The sequence below is a fragment of the Erithacus rubecula genome, assembly GCF_903797595.1.
Source record: "Erithacus rubecula genome assembly, chromosome: Z".
NCBI classification, from domain to species: domain Eukaryota; kingdom Metazoa; phylum Chordata; class Aves; order Passeriformes; family Muscicapidae; genus Erithacus; species Erithacus rubecula.
Genome location: NC_136661.1, coordinates 8,110,652 through 8,136,025, shown reverse-complemented (window position 1 = coordinate 8,136,025; position 25,374 = coordinate 8,110,652). Strand labels below are relative to the sequence as shown.

At 38.9% G+C, this 25,374-nt stretch overlaps 1 protein-coding gene across 1 annotated transcript in view; it reads right to left on the bottom strand.

Moving 5' to 3' along the window:
* Nucleotides 1-25,374, bottom strand: part of MAP1B (microtubule associated protein 1B) — a 68,931-nt gene that overhangs the window by 14,984 nt on the left and 28,573 nt on the right. The window contains exons 3-4 of the mRNA XM_079330575.1: nucleotides 9,478-9,560; nucleotides 5,792-5,932 (exon numbers count right to left, since the gene is read on the bottom strand). Coding sequence (XP_079186701.1) covers nucleotides 5,792-5,932; nucleotides 9,478-9,560 — 224 coding nt within the window. The remainder of the gene's footprint in view (nucleotides 1-5,791; nucleotides 5,933-9,477; nucleotides 9,561-25,374) is intronic.

The window sequence follows — 25,374 nt, the reverse complement described above, 5'->3', positions numbered from 1 at the left end:
TAATGCAGCCTGAGCTACCACTGTATGTCTACCATGGGCTCATGAGTCTGCCTGTTGGTCCTTCCAGAAGAGACAGCCAAGTATCCAAAGGACAAAGTACAACCTCTTAACAGGCAGCAACTGCAACACAGAGGAGGCCAGCATCCTCCCAGGGGCAGCTGCCATCCTTTCTCCTTCTCTCACACCACTGTTTGTGCAGGTCTTTCTCTGGGCTGGCTCCTGAAAAGCCAGTATTGCTCCCATGTTCATCAAGATTGGCTTCAGGAGAGTTTTTCAGAACAGTGACCATGAGATGGTGTAACTCAGAATCCTGTAAGGAGGAAGCAAAGCAGTAAACAGGACTAGAATTCTGAATTCAGACCTCTTCCTCCATTTGGAGGAATCCCATGGTTTAGGGTTCTAGAAAACATGGGTGTCCAATAGAGTTGGTCAGTATTCAAGGATCCTTCCTTCAAGCTCCAGTGTATTCCCATGAGCAACAAATCAGCCAAAGGGGTTGGCCAAAGATCTGCATGGATAAGCAGGGAGCTTCAAGTAAATCTCAAATGGAAGGAAGAAATGTATGGGATGTTGAAAAAGGCACAGACCACATGGAAGGACTACAGGAACATTGTCAGAATATTCAGGGATGTAACAAGAAAGGTCAAGGCCCACCTAGAACAGAGTCTAGTAAGGGCTATCAAGGATAACAAGAAGGATTTCTACATGTACATGGGCATCAAAAGGAAGACTAAGGAAAATGTGGGGTCACAGACAAATCAGATTGGTGTACTGGTAATGGAAGACTTAGAGAAGGTGGAATTACTGAATGCCCTCTTTGCCTCAGTCTTTATTGCTGAGACCAGCCCTCAGACCTTGGAGATAAGGGAGCCTGGAGAAAGGAAGAATTTTCTTAGTTGTAGGGGGTTGCATTAGAGATCAGCTGGGCAGATTTAACATCCATAAATCCATGGGTCCTGATGAGATGCACCCACAGGTGCTGGGGTAGCTGGCCTATGTTGCTTTGAAAAATCATGGAGAAAAGGAGAGGTGTATGATGACTGATGACTGGAGGAGAGTCAGTGTTACTCCTGTCTTCAAAAAGGGCAAGAAAAAGGACCCAGAAAACTACTGGCGAGTCAGCCTCATCTCCACCCTTGAAAGGTGATGGAACAGATGTGGCCAAGATGGTCAATTGTACCTCTAGGGAATACCATTCCTGAAAAGCCAGCCCCATCCCTTCCATCAGAAGTGTAACCAGCAGGCTGAGGGAGATGATCTCTACTCAGCCTTAGTGAGAACACATATGTGGTGCTGTGTTCTGTTCTGGTCTCCATAGATCACAAAAGACAAAGAGCTACAAGGGTCCAGCAGAAGCCACAGAGATGATGAGGGAGCTGGAACATCTCTCTTCAGAGACGAAAATGTGGGAGCTGAGCCTGTTTAGTCCAGAGAAGTCTGAGAGGGGTTCTTGTGAATACATATAAATATCTCAAAGGCAGGGGTCACAAGGATGGTGCCAGATTCTCTTCTGTGGTGGCCAGTGTCAGGACAAGGAGCAATGGCCATAAGCTAAAACACAAGTTCCACTGCAAAATGAGGAAGAACTTCTTTATGTTGAGGATGGCAGACCACTGGAAAAGGCTGCCCTGGGAGGCTGTGGAGCATCCCTCTCTGGAGATGCTCAAAATCTACTTGGACATGCTTCTGCATCAGCTGCTCTGGGTGACCCTGCCCTGGCAGGGGGTTTGGACTGGATTATCTCCAGACATCCCTTCCAACCCTAATGATTCTGTGGATCTGTGATTGAGAAATGAGTTAATACTTCAGAAACAGAAACAACTGTAAGTTTTCAGGCCCCCTCTCTCCCAGGAAGACACTGTGGTGCTTAAGCATGTTGAGAGAAAGGCAACAGAGGGCCTGGAGCACAAGTCTGACATGGAGTGGCTGAGTGAGCTGAGGATGTTTAACCTGGAAAAAAGGAGGCTGGAGGGAGGAACTTATTGCTCTCTGCAACTGCTTGAAAAGAGGGTGTAGCCAGGTGGGGTCTCTTCTCACAAATTAGAAATGACAGGATGACAAGAAATTACCTCAAATTCCACCAGGGCAAGTTGAGATTGGTATGAAGGAAAATGTATTCCTCAAATGTGTTTTCACACACTGAATCAGGCTGCCCAGGGAAGTGATTCAGTCACCATCCTTGCAGGTATTTAAGATGTGTAGATGTGGTGGTGCTTGGAGGCATAGTTTAGTGTTGAATTTGGTAGTGTTGGGTAAGAGTTGGACTTGATCTTTGAGATCTTTTCCAAACCAAACTATTCTTTGTTTTCAAACTCTTTGAATTTGTCTTTTCCAACCTGAACAATTCAATGAATATATTATTGTAAGTTTTGTACTTCTGAAATTCCAAAGTCCAGAGCCAAAGAAAGATTAAGGGAAAAAAAGGGTTAAAATACTCTTGCCACTAATTTCACTTAATAGTCATGGACCACAAAATTTAAAATCTAGAATAATTCCATTATTTTGAAAGTATTAGTTAACATTCTAAAACAAAAAGGCAGTATTTGATGGTCCCAGATGAGTAGACAAAAATGAAAAAGATATTTTATCTTATCTCAGTTCCACAGATACTGTCATTTGACTTTTTAAAACTGACAATTCCGTTTAATGTAGCTAATTTCTGTTCTATTTTCCCTTAACAAAGAGACCACTAAACTTCTATAAAGAAGTAATTCATAAAATAGGAATAAAATGTCAGTGGAAAACATGCCAGCACATCATCATGCAAACTGCCATAACCTTCTTTGCAGGGACTCAGTTGTCAGTTCAAGCTTTAAGAACAGTTTTCATAAGACTGATATAGATAACACTACAGCTGAATAATTGGAAATTCTTGGACCACAAGCTGTATCAACAGAGGAAATGAATAAATAAAAGATTAATGATATTTGATTATGTTATATCTCTTTGGGCCTCTCTGTGTGTAGATCTCACTTTTTTCTTTGTGTTACATAACTTATTTTTAGCATTTACCAAACATAGAACTCAACAAAGATGCAGTGGTTGTTTTTTAAAAAAAACATTCCAACCAAGAGATAAATAAAGCCCAAAATAAGTATTTTCTACCTTCCTGTATCATTGTTACTGAGTACTTAACCATTTGACAGGAGTATAGATAAATCTCACATGTATGTCAGACATTGCCCTGTCTGAATGACAATAAATTACAAAACAAAGCAGAAAGAATAAATGGAGAAAAGGCTGAAAATGCTGATAAAGACAATAGGGGAACCATTGCTATTGTTTACTGCAGAATTTAGAAAAGAGGGGCAGCATGGATGACAGCTTTGAAATTGATTTAGAATCTCAAGAGTACTCCTTATGATATGTCTCTGATCAGGGCTGAAAACACATTATTAGGGAGTGTCAAATGTAATAAAATATAATTTCTTCTGAATAAACAAATCCAAGTCTGCTGCATACATAAGGAAATAAAACTGGAGTACAGACTGTTTTTCATAAAGGCCTGATTCTCTGCCTAGATAAAAAAATCATATGGTAACATAATGGGCTAATGAATATACTGTGTCAAGGTTTGGGTTGAGTCCTTTCCAGTTTATATTATACCATCTTTGGATTTCTGCTTCATACTTCTAAATTCTGACTTTTTTGCTCCTTAAAGTCAGCATGCATAATGCAGACAGTGTTAAGCCACTGGAAGCCCAGGCTAATGAAAAATTAAAGAAAGTTTATTCCAGGCACAGATTGTATCTGTTAGGAATAGCAAATTCAGTCATGCCTCAGAAAAAGTATCAATGGATTTGAATTTCAAATGGTGACACTTGGGATAGACAGTAAAACAAAGATGTAGCCAAACATCATGTCCTCCTCCAAATTCAAAACCATTGTGTGAGAAAATAAATAAACGTGAATGTCTTTTTAAACTTGTAAACCTGAATGTCTTTTTAAACATTGAGAGACATCTGTTGAGGCATGCTTAAGTTTTAAAGGTGTCACAGCTAGTGAAGACAAACGTAAGTTGGCTACTCAGAGAACATGCAATCATTACTTATATCCTGAATCACCAAGGTGCAAAGGGATTTTCCTGTCCTAGCTGTTGTTGCAGGAGCAGGGAAATGGGGCATTTCACACCTTCCCACATAGGAGAAATTGAAAATCCTGCTTTCAGGCTTTGCCTGAAGAGAGTTCTGCATGCTAGAGATGGATTTCTGAATTAGACTTGTGTACTCACTTTTTTGCATGCACATTCTTGACCTTAGTTCCTTTTTGGCCCAGTGAAGTAAAAATAGGCAGAGGCCATAAACAGTTCCATCTTACATAGTTACAGAATCGTAGAATTGTCTAGGGTGCCAAAGACCATTGAGTCCAACTGTAAATCTGGCGCTGCCAAGTCTACTAGGATCAGGACAGCACAGTAATTCTTTCATCTCTTCACCACCTAGAAAACCACTAACCACTTTTTCTAGACCTTCTTTTCTAATTATTTTTTTCAATTTTTACAAAATGTTGCACATGTGAACTGCAGCATGACAAATATGATCTTTCTTTGGTTTTGTGAAGGCTTGGAGGCACACTGAGACCCTGAGGCTTCAGAAACAACAGGCTGGAAGCCAACACTTGCTGAGAGCCAAGCCAGCTGGTTGGTGAGCACACTGCCAGCCACAGAGATGAGCCAAATGAGTCTTACTTATAGCCCATGGGAGTGTGCCCTGAACACCCACTACTGCAGCAATCCCACAGCATCTGCAACTTGTGGCCAACCCCCATCCTTCCACTTTCTAAGCAATAATTTTGTTTCCTAATGGTAATGGTAGCATTTGCCCCTAGTTTTGCATGTAGTTATAAAGTAATTAAATGTCATTAAATAGACAGAGATATATGGAACTTATGTTTGTAATTTCATAGAAAAGCAACTCTGAGAAATGCCAGTGAATTTTAGGTGCCAGGACTCTCAGAGAGAAGGAATCCAGATCTTTCCCCAGCCATTTGCTGAGCAAAGGGGCTTTGAGAATAGTTGATATGGATACAATAAGGTCAAACTAGAGCTCATCCAAACTATGCTATTTCAGTACTGAACTTTCAAATCTCAGTTTACTTACATGCTCCTAATGAATAGTGGAAACTAAACTCGTATGGATCCAGCCATACAGTGTATTTAAATATATACTTTACATGGCAGCTAAATTAAGTATGACAGCTTGTTTACTATGGATTCCTGCCCTATGGGAGCTTTCAGACACAGTACATTAAGGAAGAGAGCAAAGTAACAAGTCATGAAACAAATGACATTAAATACTGGTATATTTCATGCTTATCTTTTTGGTATGTAAAAGCCACAAGTTTTACAGATTCACTGGCCATATTTTAGACACTACTATAAAAAAGTTAAGCAGGTAGATGATGCAAAAAATACAGTTATTCTAACAGCCACTCTCTGTTAGCCATAGGCAAGAGTCTGGTGTCAAGTCCAGTTCAACTGCTTTGTATGTGCACCTTAGATTAACAACCTGCAAATTTTAAACGACCACTATCTCTTTCCATTGTGGAGGGTTCCTTGATTTTCTCTTTCCACAAGTTGTAATTTAATTTCCAAAATTAATATTTAATTATAGGCAATTTACATGAAATCTAAAGTAAAATTTAAAAATGTTTTGCAAGAAAGCCTATAATGAAGAGTAAAGAGCAGCAGCACCAGGCTGCCTGTTGGTAACTCTAAGACAGAGTCTTGTTAGTCTTCTAGGAATCTCTGCCACCACATAACAATGCATAGAAGACACTTTTCTAAACATACCTCTTGATCTGTGAAGATCTCAATGAAGTTCTGGAAGGAGAAGGATCCTGACTGAAGAATGAGTTCTCCTGTGTTTTCAAAGCACTGGCCAGTTAGAACAAGGAGCTTGTGCCTTGCAGCATCAGTGATCATTAAGCGCACCTAGAGTGAAGAGAAATACATCAAGAATGGGAGTAACCACTGCTTCAATAGTCCACTGAGAACACACAGTTTATCTCTCCTAATTTAAAACCAGCCTCTGGAACAGGACTCCCAAAACATTATGGACTTATAGTACTGTTTAAAAAAGACACTGAGAAAGGGGAAAACATGAAAAAAATGAGGGGCAAGATGCAGTTAGAAAGAAGGTCTGAAGAAGAAACCATACTAATAACATGGAAAAAACAACAAGAAGCAGAATAGAATACAACTGGAATGGAGAAATATTTTTTTTTTAGCAACAAACTTATTTTTAGTATAGTTCTTGGTATACTTTTACAGAATTGTATCAGGACAAGCTTGGTAAACTATTTAAGAGCACATGCTTTTTACTTTACTTGACCCTCACTACAACCATTACTTATTCTTGTTTACCACTCCCAAGGGAGAGACTTATGTGCATGCTAAGATAAAGTAATATATTGTAAATTTAGGAACAAAATGAAACAAAACCTGTGTAAGATTCTATACTGTTGAGTAAATGCTTTGCAAATACTTAAAAATCTTACCCAACACCGAAAAAACAACTCAGTCTATAGTAAGCTATGAATTTCAAATGCACTAATTCCCCTATTAAAGAGGAATTAAATCAAACCAGAACAGTGATTTCAGAACAATCCACATATTAAACTAATTGAGCAAACGAACAGAGTCCATCTGGGACAACTCCACATGATATTGCATCTGAGCTCCATCTCCATGGAGATGACACAATCAACTCAGCTCTCCTAGCATATTCTTTCCAAGGTTTATATTGATTGTTCAGCAATCAATTTTTCTAAATAACTCTTACAAATGCTGGGAGGCTGAGCCAGGAAGGCTAACCTGAATCTCTGCTGAAGAACTCATGTTTCCAGTACAAGTGGAAAACACACACTGGAGTGTAAGTATCTCAAAGAAGATCCCAACTCTACTATGTCTTCACTGTTATTTTATTTAATAAGTGACCCTGATACTAAGCAGCAGAAAGTTCCTTTAATTAAATGTAGGACTAATGCTGGTCTGTCATTAATTGCTCTTAATAATTAAAAATTCAGAAATATCATGTATAGATTAAGTGTATTTATTTCTATTTCAGACAAAAATATAGATAAGTTCAAACATTTGTCTGACGTGCATTACTCAAATATCCCCTGTTTTCACTAAAAACTGTAAAAAAACCTGTTTCTGAACTGGCTTCCTTTTCTAAGTTTTCTTTTGTTGCTGCCAGCAGTGGTCATCAACTTTTGTGTAAACTCATCAGGTTTTCCAACAGTAAAACAACTTCCTGACTTGTGAATCATTGATATTTGACTGCCATATAATTCCCCTTCAACCTATTTTATTAATTGACAATAAAATACATTCTGCAGAGTTAGCAACCTATGACAGAAAAATAAATAAATGTTTGCAGATTACAGATCATAGTGTGAATACATTGAAGGCCTTAAGAGACACATAATTCTGTGTCTGAGTACAAATAAAGTTTTTTGAAGGACTATCAGAAATTTGTCTCATGATTTCAAGACCACTCAGTTTTAGAAGAAATATTGCAAGTTGATGATTCCATTCAGTTTTAATTGTTGGTTGAAGCTCAGAATTGGTTGAAGGAAGTTCACAGCAAGATGCAGGCTCAGTCAAAACAGAGTTTAAGATGGAGTGAGAACAGAGACTAACAGATTGCTGGTTTCCCAAGCTATGGTACAGTCACAGGAATATTACAGTAATGGAATGGGGATGTCCTAAAAAGGAAGTAAATGTTCATTGGGGTTTTCTTCAGGAAACAACAATCTCTCTCCTTTGGGGCCTCCTTCTTAAGGAAGGTGCTTGGCATTTGACAGGATATGACAGGAGCTTCAGGCACAATCATGTGTGGACTATCACCAGGTAAGGCTATAAAGGGAAAAGTTACCAGGTATTTTGCATTTCTTTCAGTTTTGTTTTTGTTTGCTTGTTTGTTTCTTTGGCTTGGTTTTCTTTTTTTTAGCTATTGTTTTACTTTGTTGTTTTTGTTGTTGTTGTTGTTGTTGTTGTTTTCTGAGTGAATAGATTCCAGTTCCTCTTCTGGTGAAGTCAGAGCTTCATGGTATCTCTCTGTCTCCCCCAGATGCACCCTGGAAATCTCCGATATATGAAATTCAGTTTTATATTTGCCACAGTAAGCAGATTTAACCTGTGACTTAATTCTGCCACCGCTTTCTGATCATCTCTTTCTGAATTATGTCTATTCAGAGCCTTGCTTAGCCAGCCAAGTTAAATCTCATCTGTCTGACTGTGACTAGTTTGGCAGGATGGAAGCAAAGTAAAGATTGCCTCCCACAGTCTTGTGAGATGGAATTTACAGTAACACAGCCAAACATTTTCTAGAGCCAAACGAGTAAGCCTAGGGTTCAGAAATCATTAATGGGTGTCAGAACATGTTCTTCCACGTAGTCATCCATCAAAGGAACGACAAGCAACAGAAATAGCATTTCCTTGCTTTTGGCGGTTTTTTGTCTCTTCCACCCCTTCACACATGCACACACTTCATGACTTTTTACTCAGAATGAATGCATAGAGCTGCTACCCTAGTGAGTCCCTTATCATTTTCAAGAACCTCTAATGGCTTGTAAGATACTTTCACACACTGTATTTTAGTAAGTTCCTATTGACCAAGGTGGCTTTTAAACTTCTATGTTCAGAAATTTCATTTGTTTTGGAGTCCTTTCTTCTGTTTGTGTTCAACATAATTTAGCTCTTGATGCCAAAATAGCTTTTTCACCAGTGACCACCAGCAGAACTGCTTTATCTCCCAAGAGAAATGAGACTGCCAGTTCTTCCCAGCACAGACCAGCAATGCAATTATCCCTATTATTTCAACCTTCAGTCTCACTCGCTAAATAAATCAATTTTTTGTTTGAGCTTTTATTCTTTGACTCCACTGAGCTCATAAGGAATTGGCAGTCTTCTTATGGGCACTCTCCAGGGTTCACTAATCACATCACATACTTTTTGAGGGACACACAAATCAACCTAGAGTCACCACCACATAGCTGTTAATTCCTCTCAGACGCAAATTTGTCTCTGGGCACCTTCAGACACTTTCTTCATAAGTAAAGCAGGCATCTAGAGCTACCAAACAATGGCAAAGCAGAAGCAGTTTAACCAGAGCTACCTCCACTCTATCAAGAAGAGAATTTAATGTATTATGAGAAAAGGAATGCTGAGATCAGAGGTGTATTTCTATGCTTTTGACAATTTGTCAGGAGTCTGGGAAACCAGGGAACAAATCAAGGGATGGGTGACATTTTTCATTATATTTATTCCAAATACATCCTTTCATTCATAGTCAGGACCTGCTCCCTGTGTCTGCTAAGACTTGGAAAATTGAATTTGAGTTAGTCAGTTTCTAAGCTGGCAGGCAGTGACTGGTGCTCCATAATCACCTCAACCACATCTGCTTCAGTGCCCTCATCATGTCCAATTAATGGAGATTTTATGACATGTCCAACAAAGTATTTCTTACTTACCTCAGTACTAACTGCTTCATCTGAGGGATTGATGAGGACTACAGTTTCTAAGACATCACTTCTGTGGTGAAGAATCTTCTGACCTGCAAGTGCAGAGAGCAAGAAAGAAAAATTAAATTCAACCATCATGGTATGAACCAGGACTTTCCATGAGTTTGCTGCATGCCTCGTGTGACAGCCCTCTGGCTGACCTGTCTGGAAGTACCCATAACTCACCTTGGTCTCACAGAGCTGGGGCAGGCAAGGGAGTAACAACCACCAGCTGAGCATCTGGCCCTAACAAACCCAGTGAAAACTAGAACCCACGCTACCTCAATGCTCCCTTCAGCCTTCCACTGGTATTGATTAGCATTGGGACACTGCAAAAAGTTCCCTGGAGGGATAGTTAGACACTTGCCATGCTGCCCTACTTTATCTCACTCCTGCTTACAAGAGCTATATACAAGCAGTGTCAAGCAACAAGAGAGACAGGGCATACAAATAACATCTAGATACTGAATTAGTAAAGTCTGGGCAAGTTTGGAGCAGCCTTGCAGCCTACTGGCTTTCATACTTAGTCTGTCTCTGTACTAAATAGTGATATTCATCTGACTAGGAGTGGATGCCAGAAAAACAAAACAGGACTGTTGATTTTTTCTTCCCCCCCTTATGTTAATTGGCAAGTTCTTATCAGGGTCTCTTTCTGTGAGAACTGCAGTGAGATTAATTGGCATTGGATTGTCATTCAGAAATCCAGACTGGTAATTAGTCTAAAAAACCAGAAGAGCTGTCCCTTCCGAGCAAACTGCTTGGCGCAATATTAATCAATTAAAATAATTAATTAGGCTTAAAAGGGAGTACGGGACACAGACCTATTTGCCAACTTAGAAAACCTCCCCTGTAAAGAGACATAAAGTAACAAGGCTGAGGACAGTCAGGCTGAAAGGAGCTCCACATGCCTGAGAGCATGGTGTGAGAGGAAGGGCAGCCAGCCATTCCCACAGTGTCCCTGCCTGGGGCAGGCTCAGTGCTGCCCTACCTGCCCCAGCAATGCCCTCTTCCTTCCTCACTGCCCTGCCTGCACCAGTCACACCTTATTCCTCCTCCTTGCCCCCTGAGCCCCCACAGTGCTGCATCTGTTGCTGCTGCTCTGGGGAACCTCTACACTTAAAAGCATGTGAGCTGACAACCAAATGATGGAAAGTGATGGAGAAGGAAAAGAGTGCTTTCAAGTAAAATGTGAGATAGGGTTGTAGTCCATTCTCTTGTGCATGACAGTGCCTAGAAACTTAGGGATAATATCTACTTAGTTTGGAGAAACTAGTTTTCTTAATTTAAATTCTTTCTGCTATACTTCCTTGAAAGAAGGATACAGATTTTATATTACAGAAGGGGAAGAGGGCAGGTCTAATCTCTCTGCAACATCCAGTTCTGATATTACCCTTTGCAGTTCAATTTATTTTTACAGGTTTTCTTTCTTGCCTATCAGAAATGCTCATATAAAGCTGCAGTCAATAAAACATCCAGATGGCTCTGTTACCACAGACTCCTTCAGAAGATGCTCTGATATTTTAGTTGCTTGTAAGATTCCCTTAAATTAAGAGATTAGACAGAGTTTATTGAATCTTATTGTTAAGGAAATGAAAGGAATCATCACCCTTTAGCGGACCCTGACATTTCTTACTTAATAGTTGGACACTGAGCACATACTTCGCTTCAGGCTAGACTAAGCCTCATGTATCATTAGACATGAACACATTAAACACAGGTAGAAAAGAAATGCAATTAGCCACATGCAAAGTCAGACAAAGATGCTCAGCTTTCATTGGGCTCAAAGCACATACTCTGGACTTACTGAAGCTGTTCCAAGTTGTCTGTCTGTGTAACTGGGAAGGATTGGACCCTAAGAGTCACAGCTCCTACTGGCCAACACAGCAGTGGTTACATCCCACCAGAAACCCTGCTGCAGTGGTTGTGGGGGTCCATGAGCCCTGAGGCTGATCTCCAGAGACAGGAAAGTTGTCTGCATTGTGTACATGGTGCCCACCCAAAGATGCATGTGTGACTGTCTCCCTCTTCAGCATAAACATGTTCTGGATTAGCAGGCAGGGTGGGGACCCAGCCCTGGCAGGGTGTGAGTCACTGTGAGGGCTCCCATCCCATGGTACACCTGGGAAGTTTGCAGCTACTTGCTGATGTCAGTAACACGGTCCCATGTCACCACTGGAGAAATATGAAAGGCTTTTTGCAATTTTGTAAGAGTAATGCAGGCTTGCTGCCCAGATTGATATCCTGAGACGCTCAGCTGGAATGAAGGAAAGTCTCCCATGGGAACAGTTTTATCAGACAGAAATTAAGTATCACAGTGTGGGAGCAGAAAGCAGCAACAGCACCTCATAAATTGGCAAGAGACTGTGACTTACAGGTTTTTTTTAAACTTTTTATTTTATTACAGATGGGAGTGGGAGACCTGAGACTTGTGTACATCTGGGGTTGCTTTACTGGATTTTTGCAGCCTCTCTGTACATGTGATATTTCTGTGGTTTGACACAGGAAGAAAGGAAGAAACTTCCACATTGCATGGAAGTGATTGAGTGGACAGATTTTACCTGCTTGTAGGAAACAAGTCAAAGTGCCTTTTAAAGACTAATTTATAAATATGATTTATGCTTTGAAGAAATCAAATTTCCTCCTATTTTGACTTTATTAATTAAAGCTTCAAATTAAAAACATATATGAGCAACGAGTCTGGTAGATGTTTGATTCAGAACAAGAACAGAGAGAAGTAAACAGCATGTGAAAATTGCTTAAAATTGCACTCATCAACCCACTTGCTATGGCCATAGGATCCTAATGCCCCCCTACTCATCCAAATATCAATGATATTTATTGTGTGACTATTGAGATGGGGATGGTGTTAATCCCACTTCCTACAAAAGGAACAGAACAGTTTTCTTAACTTACACAGGTAATTTTTTCAGCCCAGTCAAGCAACATGAACATCAGGGGCACTTCTAACAGGGACTATGTTAAATTTGTGCACACAGAAAATTAAAATGAATGGCAAGGGAAAGAAACCAAGCGGTCATTCAAGTTTTGTTTAACAAAGCATCACTACTGACACACTTTTTCCTGGGCATGCCTGTGCAACCCAGCCCATGGGTGTGCCTGCTGTAACAGGCTACTCAAGATGGGCTTCCACCAGCTTCTCCTGTCACTCCAGGAAGACATCAACATTCACTTGCTCCCTATCAATGCAATTCTTACACAAAGTAAGCACAGAGGAAGCAGGCAAATTCTTCCTGTGGTCATTCTTAGCAGAAAGGGTGAAAGAAGTACTCTCTCTGAAGTACACCTTCTTCCTGAAGATGGTAACTGTTTGACACCTGATCTGGCATTCAAACACATTTCTCTGGCAACTTCAAACACCTCTCATTTTTCGTGGTAAAGAACTTATGAGTCTCATTTCACTGCCAGGACTGTGTGAGGGCTGTGTTACACCAGCCACCCTGCTGGGTGGTATTAACAGATGGCACAGCTTGCAAGGCTGGCTAATGACCCTTCCCACACACCATGAATATGCAATGATCCCTCTGCAGCTAGGAACCTCCACTGCTCTGCACTCTAAAGTAGCTTCAATGCCCACATCCCCCCAGCTGCTCCAGGAATTTCCAGACACTGAGGGAAAAATCCTCCAAAATGAACCATAAAACATCCATCCCTAAAGTTGTAAGGGATGCTTAGACTCTTGAAGGACAGTAATTGGATCTTGTCAGCCACTGTGCTGGGAAGTAATAAGTGATGTTCAAGAATCATCTCAACCACACTCTGTTTCAGATTTAACAAGTCTGATGAAGGTTGTTGGAAGGCTATCATATCCCTTGCACATGATACATTGAAACCAATACATTTCTTTGGAAAAAAGCTTTTCCCATAGCCAACAGTAATCTAATAACCATTTTAAGTAACTTCAAACTGCTCACTATTTCATCTGCTATTTCTAGTGTGGACTTCAAATTCATCCTCCAAAACCAGATGTGTTAACTTTGGGTTCTTAATCGTTGCTCTATATTATACTCAGAGTCTGGATAACTGGTCATCTGATGGTTGCTATGTGTTGTACTAGTTGAATAAATACATTTCTCCTTGTTTTCAATACAAAGATCAATGGGTATAGATTGTCAAATAATATGCAATAGTGATCAGTCCCAAATACCTTGTCTGCCTGGAGGCACTACATTGCAACAACAATTCCAGGCCATAGAGAAAGGAACGAGACCCCCCCCCTTTTATAGCAGACTATCAATTATCTAAAGAAATCCTGCATAAATTATATGGAGCACTCCATCCTCTCCACCTTCTTTGCTGAGAAAGGGATACCAAAGCATTCTAAGCTTCCTGCTGAACTAAACTGCAAGCTGGAGAAGTAGCTAAGTGTCCAGCACTGAGCAAGGTAGTGATTTTACAGACTCACCGAAGCAAATTCTGATGTTGTAAAACTCCAGAATTCTGTATCTGCAAGTAAGAATAAAATGATTTGCAGACCTGATGGAGAAATGGCTGTCTAAATTCCAGGCACTGGACTGCAAGAACAGGACTTAAGAAAGAGCCTTCCAGGAAAGGTCTGAAAGCCCTGCAGGTGATGCCAGGGAGGGTAATCATTCAGTCTTGTAACTAGCTGACACAATGGGGCGTGCATAACACAGGCATAATTTCGTTTGTGCCAGAGAAGATGGATTCACTGCCTCCAGGGCTCAATTCAGCCCAATGGCTTCTTAAATTTTGGCTGTCTACATGGAAGGTATAATAATTTTCTCCCAGCAATAACTTCTACATATGTAGGAATATCAGAGTATTTTACACATTTCTAGGTGAAAATAAAATCCTGCTACGATGCCAAGCTGATGTGACAGCTGTGAACAAATCTAATAATGAGTTCCCATTGCTGACCCCTCTGATGGAGACAAAGATGTGGAAGAATGACACTAACTGCAAAGTGTGATGGTTTTCCTTGCCATCATTTAAACCTCCTTGCTCTGGACATGATGGCAGATTCAGATTCATATCTAATGCTACGTGCTTTTTATAGGGACTTATGTGTTATCTCTGCAAAGTTCAATTAATTGTTCTTGCATCTGATCATCAGTTAATTGTTCTTGCATCTGATCATCTGGAATACTGAACCATGTTGTGACTCTCCAGAAAGCATAAACCTCTAATTTATCATCTCCCTCTCCCCGCATAAATTCAATTGATATTTGAGTTTCATTTGGTTCAGCTGCAGCCTGCTGATAGTTAAACATTTTTCCTACCTACATCTGATTTTGAATTTATTAATTACAAGTCCTGAGAAGCAATGTCCTGCATCCTCCTGTATAGTATTTTTTTTTCATTTTTAAGCTCACATTTACTTAATGAAATAAAACCCATTGCATACAATTTCATTTTTTGTTTTTGTGTAAGTCCTTATCTGTCAGATCTCATTTGGGTTTATACCTCCAGATAATAACAGAGCCCTGAAAGTGGGAGGCTAGACAGAGGATGATTATGCAGTCTGAACAGTGACTGCAAGATTCAGCCTCCAGTTACAGCACATGAACCCAGTTCACCAGTCCTTTCTCAGGACTCTTAGACAGCAGTAAGAGAATGCAAATCAACCTGTTTGCTCTAATTTTCATAGCTGGATTCATATTTTCTGCCTCAAACTTTAATCTGTAATACTTGCAGACTTATGAACTGAGCTGTGCTGGGAGCTGTTGCAAGAACTAGAAGTGATTGCAGGGGCCTCACTGCTTTGTGACCATTCACCCCGAAATATCCTGAAGTTAATTCAAGACATTACATCACCTTTTTCACACTGTTGATCAAAAGACTAATTGTATCATCTTTCCAAACTAAATATTGATTTCTTGCATGTTTGCCAACTTTGTGTGACTTATAATCTGCTGTCAAAATACAGCCATTCATCAAGTAGAGGCAAACTGCTGCCCTTTCACTCCCATCTGTTAGTGTCCAGCAAATTAGTACTCTCAACTCGCATTTCTCACCTTCAGAAAATTGTCTTTCACACATAATTCTTGATTCTTACAAAGCCTTACAATTTCTGGACATTATGAAGGGCTGCTAAAGCATTGAAAATCAAAGACTACCCTGAAAAGAAAAGTTAAAGCAATTCAGTCTAAGGTAAAATAATAAGAAAAGCTTACATATTATGATTTTAGTATCTACTAGAATAGATCTGTCTTCCCAAAAGATGGAATATGCTGCAAAAACTGAACCAAGTAGCCTATGGATTTAATTATTGATTCACTGAGTCTCTGGACAGATTAAATTTAAAACCAATACTTCTGAAAATGTCAATAAAATCAGAGTAAAAAACCAAAAAAACCTTCCAAATGCTGTTTATATGCTGAGCTTGCAGCAGTAGTGCAATCCAATGCTCTCAATATATGGGTTCACCCTTGACTTTGCTTCAGAAAGAATCTACCAAATAGTCAGTCAACAGCATCAATTTGTTCAATGACTTCAGCTATGAGTTATGGCTGTGGAGCACCAAAATTGACTACCAGTGGGAAAAAAGACCAGCCTTTTTGTGAAATAGTGACAGTCTTTGATTGTTGGAGTCCTTCTTGGATTAGGAAATCAAACATTCCTCATATATCCTATGACAACCAATTATTCCCAACAGATAAGATTCCATCCTTCTGGAGAAACTACACAATATTCTAACCAGTTGTAGAGACAACAGACCCCTGGCAACAGTCTTTGCTTTCTCATATGATGCCAGAGCCTTGCATGGCTGTCTCTGAACTCTTGTCATTTCTGTTATTCCGTTGACCTCTGTAATTTACAATTCACATGACAAGTAAAGCTTAAATCCCAGAAGCCTTGTGCACCAGTATTTAGCAGCACTGTGACTTCAGCAAGAGGATGGCAAGCACAGGACATAACTCTGAACTGCAGCAGCTGAAATTATGCTTTCCCAAAGGAAAGTGCAGCTTTATGATCCTACTCATATGATAAATAATCTTCTGTGATTACAGAAGGAGGACAAAAAGGAGTGTTTAAAGAACAGAGTAGTTTAACATCAGGGCAGAAAGAGCAGAGTGATGGGTGTTTATTAGAGGGCTATGCAATGTTCCTAGTCATGAGAACTGCCTTAACCAACATCATGGCTGCAGTCAGTGTAGCTTTGAGAAGACAACACCTCTTTCCAACTCCAATTTCTGACATGGGCTTTCACCAACAATTCAATTACCTGAAGCCACTATCTCCCTGATGAATCACTCCTCCAACCTTGAAAAATGCAGTTTCAGAGATGCTAGAGGACTTCATCAATTGGCTTGCTCTTTAATCCTTTCTATATGAATTATATAGCATTTTCCATTATTTTAAAGGCAACCTATAGTGCTTATTAATGCTGCAGATAATTAAAATTTAAGATCTTCCGCCAAAATACTCCCAGTTTGAGTGGCTTCCTGAAATAAGTTTCTTAATCATGTTGTAGAATATTTCCACATACTGGTTTTGTAGATCAAACTCTATAGACACTGTGATCTCTAAACAACTACATTCACAATTTATTTTATGTTTAGAACACATATGGTAAGTATGACAGAATTTTAATCCTATAAAATACATATATGGAAATAATTTCCAAGGTCATATGGAAACAGAAACATGAGCCTTTAGAAGCCTCCTAGAGTGCTGTAGCTAGACAATCCTTTTCGTTTTACAAGTACATCACATTTGTGTTTTAGAGACTACTGAATATTTAAAAAGCTGAGCTGTGCATGATAGATTTTTTTTTACTGGACCCGTTAGCTACTTCCCAGAGATGAAATTCTTTCATAAATTAATACTCTGACTGTTAAGATATCAATATTATTTAACACTAACAATGTTATCACTGCAGATCTTGAACCCCTAGCTTTAAAAAGCAATGGAAAACAACATCCAGTGAATTTTGCAAGGAATTTGTCTGGGACTATCTAGGCAGAACCAAGCAACTTCATCTTTTCCTCTCACAGATTCTGCGTGTCACAAAATTGAGACAGGTAAATGTGAGAATTCTCTGTAAATATTTGTCTTGAGTTACATATCTCTAGATTACAGAAGTAATAATCTTAAGAAGCTCTTAAGAGCAAGATGGTAAATTAATGACATATATACCATGGTCAGCCCTATATTTTTAGGCTTTTTCATTGTGCCTCATTAACCTCCCTCCTATCCTTAAATCTGAATTACATAGAAAACAACATTGCTCTAGGATGCACTGCAGAACTGGTCCGTAGACCTGGGGATTTATTTTTCATCAGCACAGTGTTCTAGTACTGCATAGAAGCTGGCAGCCAGCACACACCACCATGGGAGACTGCAGTAATGCAGAGCTGACTCATGAATCCTGAAGGTCAATAAAAGTCCTCAACTGAAACTGCAGTGAGGAGGGAGGAATTAACCAAGGAGAGAAGGAGAGCTGCACAACATCAGACCACTTCAATAACCCTCTCTGTCTGGAAAGAAGGACAATTTCTTCTTTTACTTCTGGAAAACTTCTTGGACCCAGCAATTAAAATAATTCTGAGCAGACCAGACCATTTCCCAGTATAATATATTTCAAATAGTTCCTGCATTTTAACTTTGGTCAGTTATTCAGAAAAGGTGTCTCTCACATCTCAACTGTCAAATAGCCAAATAAAATCTTATTTGGGAAAAATGCTACCTCTTTCTCAATATCCTTATCTCATATTCATGGTTTATCGAAGACATCATATTTCATAATTCACAGGACTGGTTAGAAACTTAAGCATTCTTTTGTTATACCAAGTGACCAGTATATTCACATTACAGACAAAACTGTTTACTGGGCTGTTAAAGATGCTTAGCAGATTTTTGCACCAAACATGCTTGGCACTTTTTCCAAGGGCTGCTTTTCATGAGGAAAAAACCAAACCAAACCAAACTATTGGATTTATTTTTACAATTTCTTAAAGTACGATTCTGCCAATCTCCATTAACAAGCTTAGCATGTACCTCAAATATAAGAGTACTCCATAGGGATATTGCCACTGAGGTCAATGAGGAATGGAAAAGGTTCTTTGATTATAAAGATCTGCTTCTGAAATCAAGATAGGAAACATCAGCTATTATGGTTCTCCTTAGTGGCATTTAACCAGGTAGCCAAGACCCTTCCTGTATTTCAAAAGAATACCCAACAACCTCAGTTAAATTCATTTTATTTCCTTAAAAATGTTGCCATAGCTAAAATCTTTTTTTTAACATCCTTTCACTTTACCTCCCTGTGCTGCAGTGCCTGGCTGTGCTGTTCAGCCCACAACATCCTGACTGCCTGGGGAGGAAAGTTTTTTCCTTTCCTCTGCAGCACACTCTGCAGATGCTTCTTGCACTTCACTGCAACTCCCACTTTCATAAGGAAAATGGAGCACAGCAGCATCAGGGAAATGATGACGTAAATTCAAAATGTGGTGCAAAGGAATAAATACTGAAAGGAGTATTTCAGAAAAAAATTATTTCAGAAGTTTGCTTTTTGTCTTCCCAGACATCTTTACCTGAATAAATTTTTAGTCTTTTATATGTCCTTAGGGAAAAGTATCTGAATTTTGATCACTTCAGAAGGTTTCTGTTAATGTTTCTAAATTGCTAAAGCCTTCTTATTAATGGATTTTTATCACTATGGCAGCTGAAGCCAAACCCAAAGCTCCAATTAAAATCCTCTGGAGGATATTTCTGCTCTTGGTATCATTACCTTACATGCAATTAAATTTCAAGTTAATCTGCCATTCCTGTTGAAAATCTGTCAAGTCAATACAACCTATAAGGGCTTCACATGTAGGGAATCTGTTCTCTCCCTAAAGCAGGTTTTCTTTCCATGTATTTATTAAAATTTCTCAGTTTAGATACAATTTTTATTCTTCCTCCTAGCTCAAATTAGACAGGATTTCCTCACCTTGGCAGCTCACGAATAATGAATGACAGATATGTTTGCAAGCACTAAGACTGTTCCAGGAGCCTTGCACTGCAGATTAGACATTTTACTTTGCAGTATTTTAAATTTACTTACATTTGAATCTTCCTATAGTCTGGGAATCAGCGTATTTTTCTAGGGAAAAAACTACACAGTTAATAATCCACCCTTGATCCCTCTACTGTAAAATGCTTATTATATACCAGAAACCCCCTGTGTTGTTAGTCAAAGTATCTCCTTAAACATATTTTACATAGTGGGTCTCTTTGAAGAACTGTGAAGTTCTTCTTTCTCAAGTAACATCACAGCTTTATTGTTATTTTCCAAACTAATCATAGAATCATCACAGGTCTATTAGAGTGGAAAAGCTGTATTTTTTAATACTTGGGTTTATTTTTGTGCATTTTAGGAAACTGGCATTCTGCTGAATGTGGTATTAGTATCAACTAATTCATCAGCTGTGGAATATCCCTGGGTCTCTGCAAGCACTACAAAATACAGCAAGATGCTCTGTTTGTAAGCCATTAATGAGAGCAGGTATAAGCTTTTCCCCTGGCAGCCACCTGGCTTCCTGGCTTCATAGCAATACTTGCCCAAAGCTTTTATTCTGCTTTACATATAAACAGTGTTGCTAATCAATTTCTGGATTAAATTCACTGTCCCTCTCTAGAAGCAACTGCTTTCCTGGCCTGAAAGAGCAGAGCAACTCTTCCACCCCAAGGCAGAGCCTCTTAAAAGCCTCAAAACACTTTCCTCCACTGATTCTTTACTACATGTGTACAATTCTGCACTGTGATGGTTTTATACAAACTGCAAATGTAATATGAAATCAATTGCCTCTGTGTACAATAGAGGCAAATACTATTAATTAATTCTAGATGTTACAGAGAAGAAAATGAGAAGGCACACCAGTTTCTGCACAAAGGGAACATTCTTCTAGGCTTCAGTTCTGGAATTAAAATAAGCCATAAACTAGTCCCTACAGTCTTTGGCCTTTAATTTTTGAATTATGTGCTTTGGATGATAGCACAACCAGTTGGACTGTATTATAAAGCAGAAAAAGACAATGCTATGCTTTAAGTAGATTATCAAAAACAGGGAGAGGGGAAAAAGACAGCATTATCTTCAGGAAATACAAACCCATATTCAAGCAAATTTCACAAACCAATTACTCTTATTAGTGGTTGAAATTGGAATAACAAAAAGCAGTGCATAAACAAAAAGCAGTTATAGCCCATATCAACTGATACAAGAAAAAAATACCCATCAACAGAAGTCAGAGAACTTGAAACCAAAAATCAATGAACTAGCAAGTGTGACAGCAAAATCTGGCAAATCTCTGAAAATACTTAACATCACTCAGTAGGAAGAGTCTCTACAATTTTGGCCTGGTTTTTTGTGAAACTCTTGGAAAACTCGAGCATAGTATGATTGCTTAAATTTCTGAGCTTTATTCTTCTTTGTTTGCTCATGCTTAACTCCTATTAATGCCGATGGGAATTATGTGCATAAAACAAATAAAAGATTAAACTCTTTCATTGTCTAGGGGGTGCTATCAGCCCTGTGCTGCTTCAGTGAAAAAACCCCTCAAGGATATTGCAAATACTATTGGGAGTTAATCTCATTTCACACTACTAATAGCATTTGTGGCAGTGTTTGCTTCTTAGATCAACCATAGGTGACCACCTGGTGCCTGGTAACTAGAAAGCTGCTTCCATAACACATGCACAGACCAGGCTCTTCTTGAGAGACTAATCTGTAAGCTGCTATGGCTCCATTCTCCTGACACTTTCTCTCCCCTGAGAACAACATGTGTCTTTATTTTCAGTTTGAATATTTTTAAGCGAATAACAGAGCTTTGTGAAAAAAGTGGGGATTTTTAAAAGAATCATGGGTTCAAATACAAGGATTTTTAGTTATGAATTAATATATCTTGATCCTTTCCAGGGTAAAGTTTATGTAGGCTTGTCTTCTTGAGTTACCAAATGATTACATGATCAGCTTCACCCAGCCCTTTTCAAAAGCAAAATTGCTGCAGGGCTGATTTAAGTACTCTTAAGGAGAACCATCAGTGAAAATAAAGACATCTGTCTAAGAGAAACTAGGATACTGTAAACACATGAGATATCTCTTTTATTTGTCAGCATTGTCTTGTCTGTAAGTATTAAAGAAGATAATAATTAAATTTACAAATGTATAGCAACTAAATCAGCAGGGTCATGCTGACTTAAAACAGCTAGTGACCTAGCACACAAATGAGTTTTACTGCAGATTTGAACAGAAAGGACAGAATAACTAAACAACTGTTTGCAGGCACCAACTGAATTATTAATGCTGGTTTCATTATACAGATGACACATCATGCTGTGAAAAAAATTACCTCTGGCAACTCCTGTTTCTGTATCTGAAACCTAAAAAAACTTAGGGTTAAAGCACAAAGAATGGTGATCACCAACCTTTTAAACAAATTTCAGATTTCTAATTACATCTGGCAATTGATACCAAGTAGCTTCCAGCAAACGACTGCCAAGACGCCACATTTCTAAGTGCCAAAACTAAAATCTAGAAATGCGTTGGAGAGTACTTTTAAAGAGCTGATGTGCTGATATGGCCATGCAGCAACGAGGACCACAATAAAAATACAGTTCTTTCATTTTATGTGTTTTTAAAAGATGTCTTGTACCTGTATTCCACCTAGGGATTTCATAAGGATACTGACAATTTATCTAAGTGGTATCTCTTGAGCAATACAGAGTGGATATTAGAGATAGAAAGGTTCTTTTTAAATCAGAGGATTTAGAACAGTTTTTGGCCCCTCTCCCCAGCAAGCTAGAGCCTTTGCCTTTGCCTCTGTGCACAGACTGCATGTGGAAATGTGCTCCTGAATTCTCACCTGTAGCCCCAAGGGTCATACTGTTGAAATCCTCTTGATGCTGTATCTCCCCTGATTAAAAAAAAAAAAAATAAATTGGGGAACACAAGAGCCAGAAAAAAAGAACATGTCTTGGAAGCTCCTTAAAGGACAAAATCCAAGATAACACTGAAAAAGTGTCTGCTCTTGCATAGTTGAGAATGAGGGACTGTGGTAAATTCAGTAGATAAATGGTAGTTTTGTGGAAAAATTTAAAGTATAAATTATCTATCAATAACCAATATCTACATTTTGATTTATCTAAGTCTAAAAAATTCCTGCAGGCTTTCCCCTCAAAAATTCTGCAGAATCTAAACCCGCAGAAGTAGGAATTTTGTAGCATTTGGCAAGACTCCATCAGGATATTAAGAGGTTTAATAGTGTGCCCTTGGACAGGCATGCACAAAAGGAGGTCCATTTCAACATACTTTGAAGGAGACCTCTAGGAAAACCAAGAGAAAAAATCTTCCTGATTCAGATATGATAATGCACCATTGTTTTCCAAGAACAGATGTACCCACAGTAAATAAAATAAGTCAAGTCTAAAAGTAGCATTAGAGCAGTCAAGCATTATGTACAGTGCTCACTTGAATGTGCCTCAAGCTCTCAAGCTCTCTCTGTCTCACAGTGAAGAATATGCACTAGGTCTGCATAGGTGGCAGGGCACAAGGAAACATCTCCTTTGCTCAAAGGGTGGGATTCCACTTTGTTATCTGAGTGTTCTATACTGCCTGCATTTCTTAAGATAAAGGCCATTTCTGGAATGGCCTTCAAAGTACAGCCACTGCACAGGTTTTTATTCAGGTTTTGTTTTTTCCTTAGCTGATACATAAAATTACTGTCGTTCAGCTTCTAGCTGGCATTCTACCACAGGATGTGCTCCACGTCCCACTCTGTCATTACTATGCAGTTCTACCTAGGGTGATGAAAACCTCACCCAACCCAGAACACCTGTGCCTTCCTCATTTGCAAATTAACTAGCACTGAAATAGCTGATTTTTAAATAACCAGAAAAAGTAAATCCCCAGTGATTATAAAAAGAGCCATTGGTTACAGTGGCTGTCCCCATGTAAGCCTAACTATGTGGCTAAATCCCATATTCTGCTACTCAGTTTTTAATAGATCACTGGGCAAAATTTCATTCTTTTTTCTATGAATACTAAAGTTAAAACTGAATATGATTGCTGGTAGGCATGGGGTAGGAGACTATATACTTCCATAAAGAGGTTTATATATTCTCTACACATAGCTAAGAAAGTCAAAATGAAAAAATATCTATGTTTATCCATTCACTAGGACTGCAGTGCTGGAAACATCCAGTGCTTATGCTAAAGCTGTTTGTATACAGTTAAAAGCATAGAGCTAGAAGACCCATTTATTCATCTGCATGTCATGGGGTTTTTAGAAATGGATTAAGATCACCCTTAAGGACAGCAGGTACCACCCAGACAAGAGATGGCTTTGGTACTCTTAATTCACACTTTGGGGGTCTCAGCAAGATTGCTGAATTTCCAACAGGTCTTCTTCGGCCTCTTTTCTGCAAATAATGTAAGACAGTGCCTGTGCTTTTGTTTTTATTTTAGATGACAAGGAAGCACGGGGTAGAATCCAGTCAAATTCTAAGCAAATATATTGTCCAGTATGAGTATTAGACTCTGACACTAATATTTGATTTGTTCATCAATAAAAGCCTGATAGTGATATTTGCATCTGAAGGAAAGGTTCCTCTTTTAAATGCCAAATCATAAAAAACTAATAGGAAAGAATCTCCAGAAAACTGGCAGACTTAATTGCAAACTGTCCTTGGACTGGTTGTTATAAAACAAAACCATGTGCTCTTTGGCATAGCTGTCATTGTTTAAAGATTTAATCTACTTGCTGTTTGTGAGTATTAGATCTTGATCTACAACTTTAAACAACTCCCTACTGTTCACTATCCCCTACTGAGGGGAAAGCATGGGGACTTATACTTTGTATCATCAAGACACAGTATGTTTGTTCTTATTTCAAAATATTTATAAAACATCCTATGCAACTGTCCTTTGAATTCTATCAATTGCTATCAATTGCTTTCATTTACTTAATTCAACTGGAATTGCAATATTTCATTTAATGCAAGAAACTCTCACAAACACCTTTTAATATTTAACTAAATCAAGTGAGAGTTCTTAAGGGCTCATTTTTTTCTTCAGGGCCTATGTCAGTTTTCAAGGCACATGAATTGTATATGCACACCAAGTGCACGGGAAAGATATTCATGAGCAAAAAATCACTTAGTAGGTCTGACCTTAAGTTCTAATTACACTGACGAAGATCTCTTTTCCCTCATTTGACTTCTGTGTATTAACATTCTTATGTATTAACATACCTGTGAGATGGTGCTTCATTCTCACTTTCTCTGAACATTGATCTATGCCAACATTACTATGCCCAGATGTTTTCTACCCATTCCAAGTATCTGTGTACTATCTACTCCACTACTATCAGACTTACTGTATATGCCATTCTTCATCCATATGCATGCTTAGAGTTTCTACAGTGCCCTTCTTTCTGTTATTTTCATCTCCAAAAAACATTCATTTCTTATCTCACCATCAGATATTAAACAATAGGTTCGCTTAAATTATGGATTACAGTACATCCCCACAGGTCTTTTTTGGAAATTGTGGGGGCAACAAAAAAGACGTAAGATTTTGTGTATTTGCTTGCATCTGAAAAATCCTGCATATAAAGAAAAATGGGACATTTTATCAAAATGTGAATTCTATTGAAAGGGCATTTTCAATTAAAATGCGTTTAGCTAAAACCTCTGAGCAGCTTTGCAATCTTTATTTTCAGTAACAAAGGTCAAAATTATACTTTTGGTTTCCTTCAAGTGAGCTGGAGTGCCTTCCAGCTCACTCCCTGAGCTCCTGGGAACACTTGCTTGCTTTATTCCTGACAAAACCTCTCCAGGCCACAAGGACAGGAGGCTAGTCCCAGTATGTGCCACATTTACATTTGGAGTGAGGGTTTCACAGCT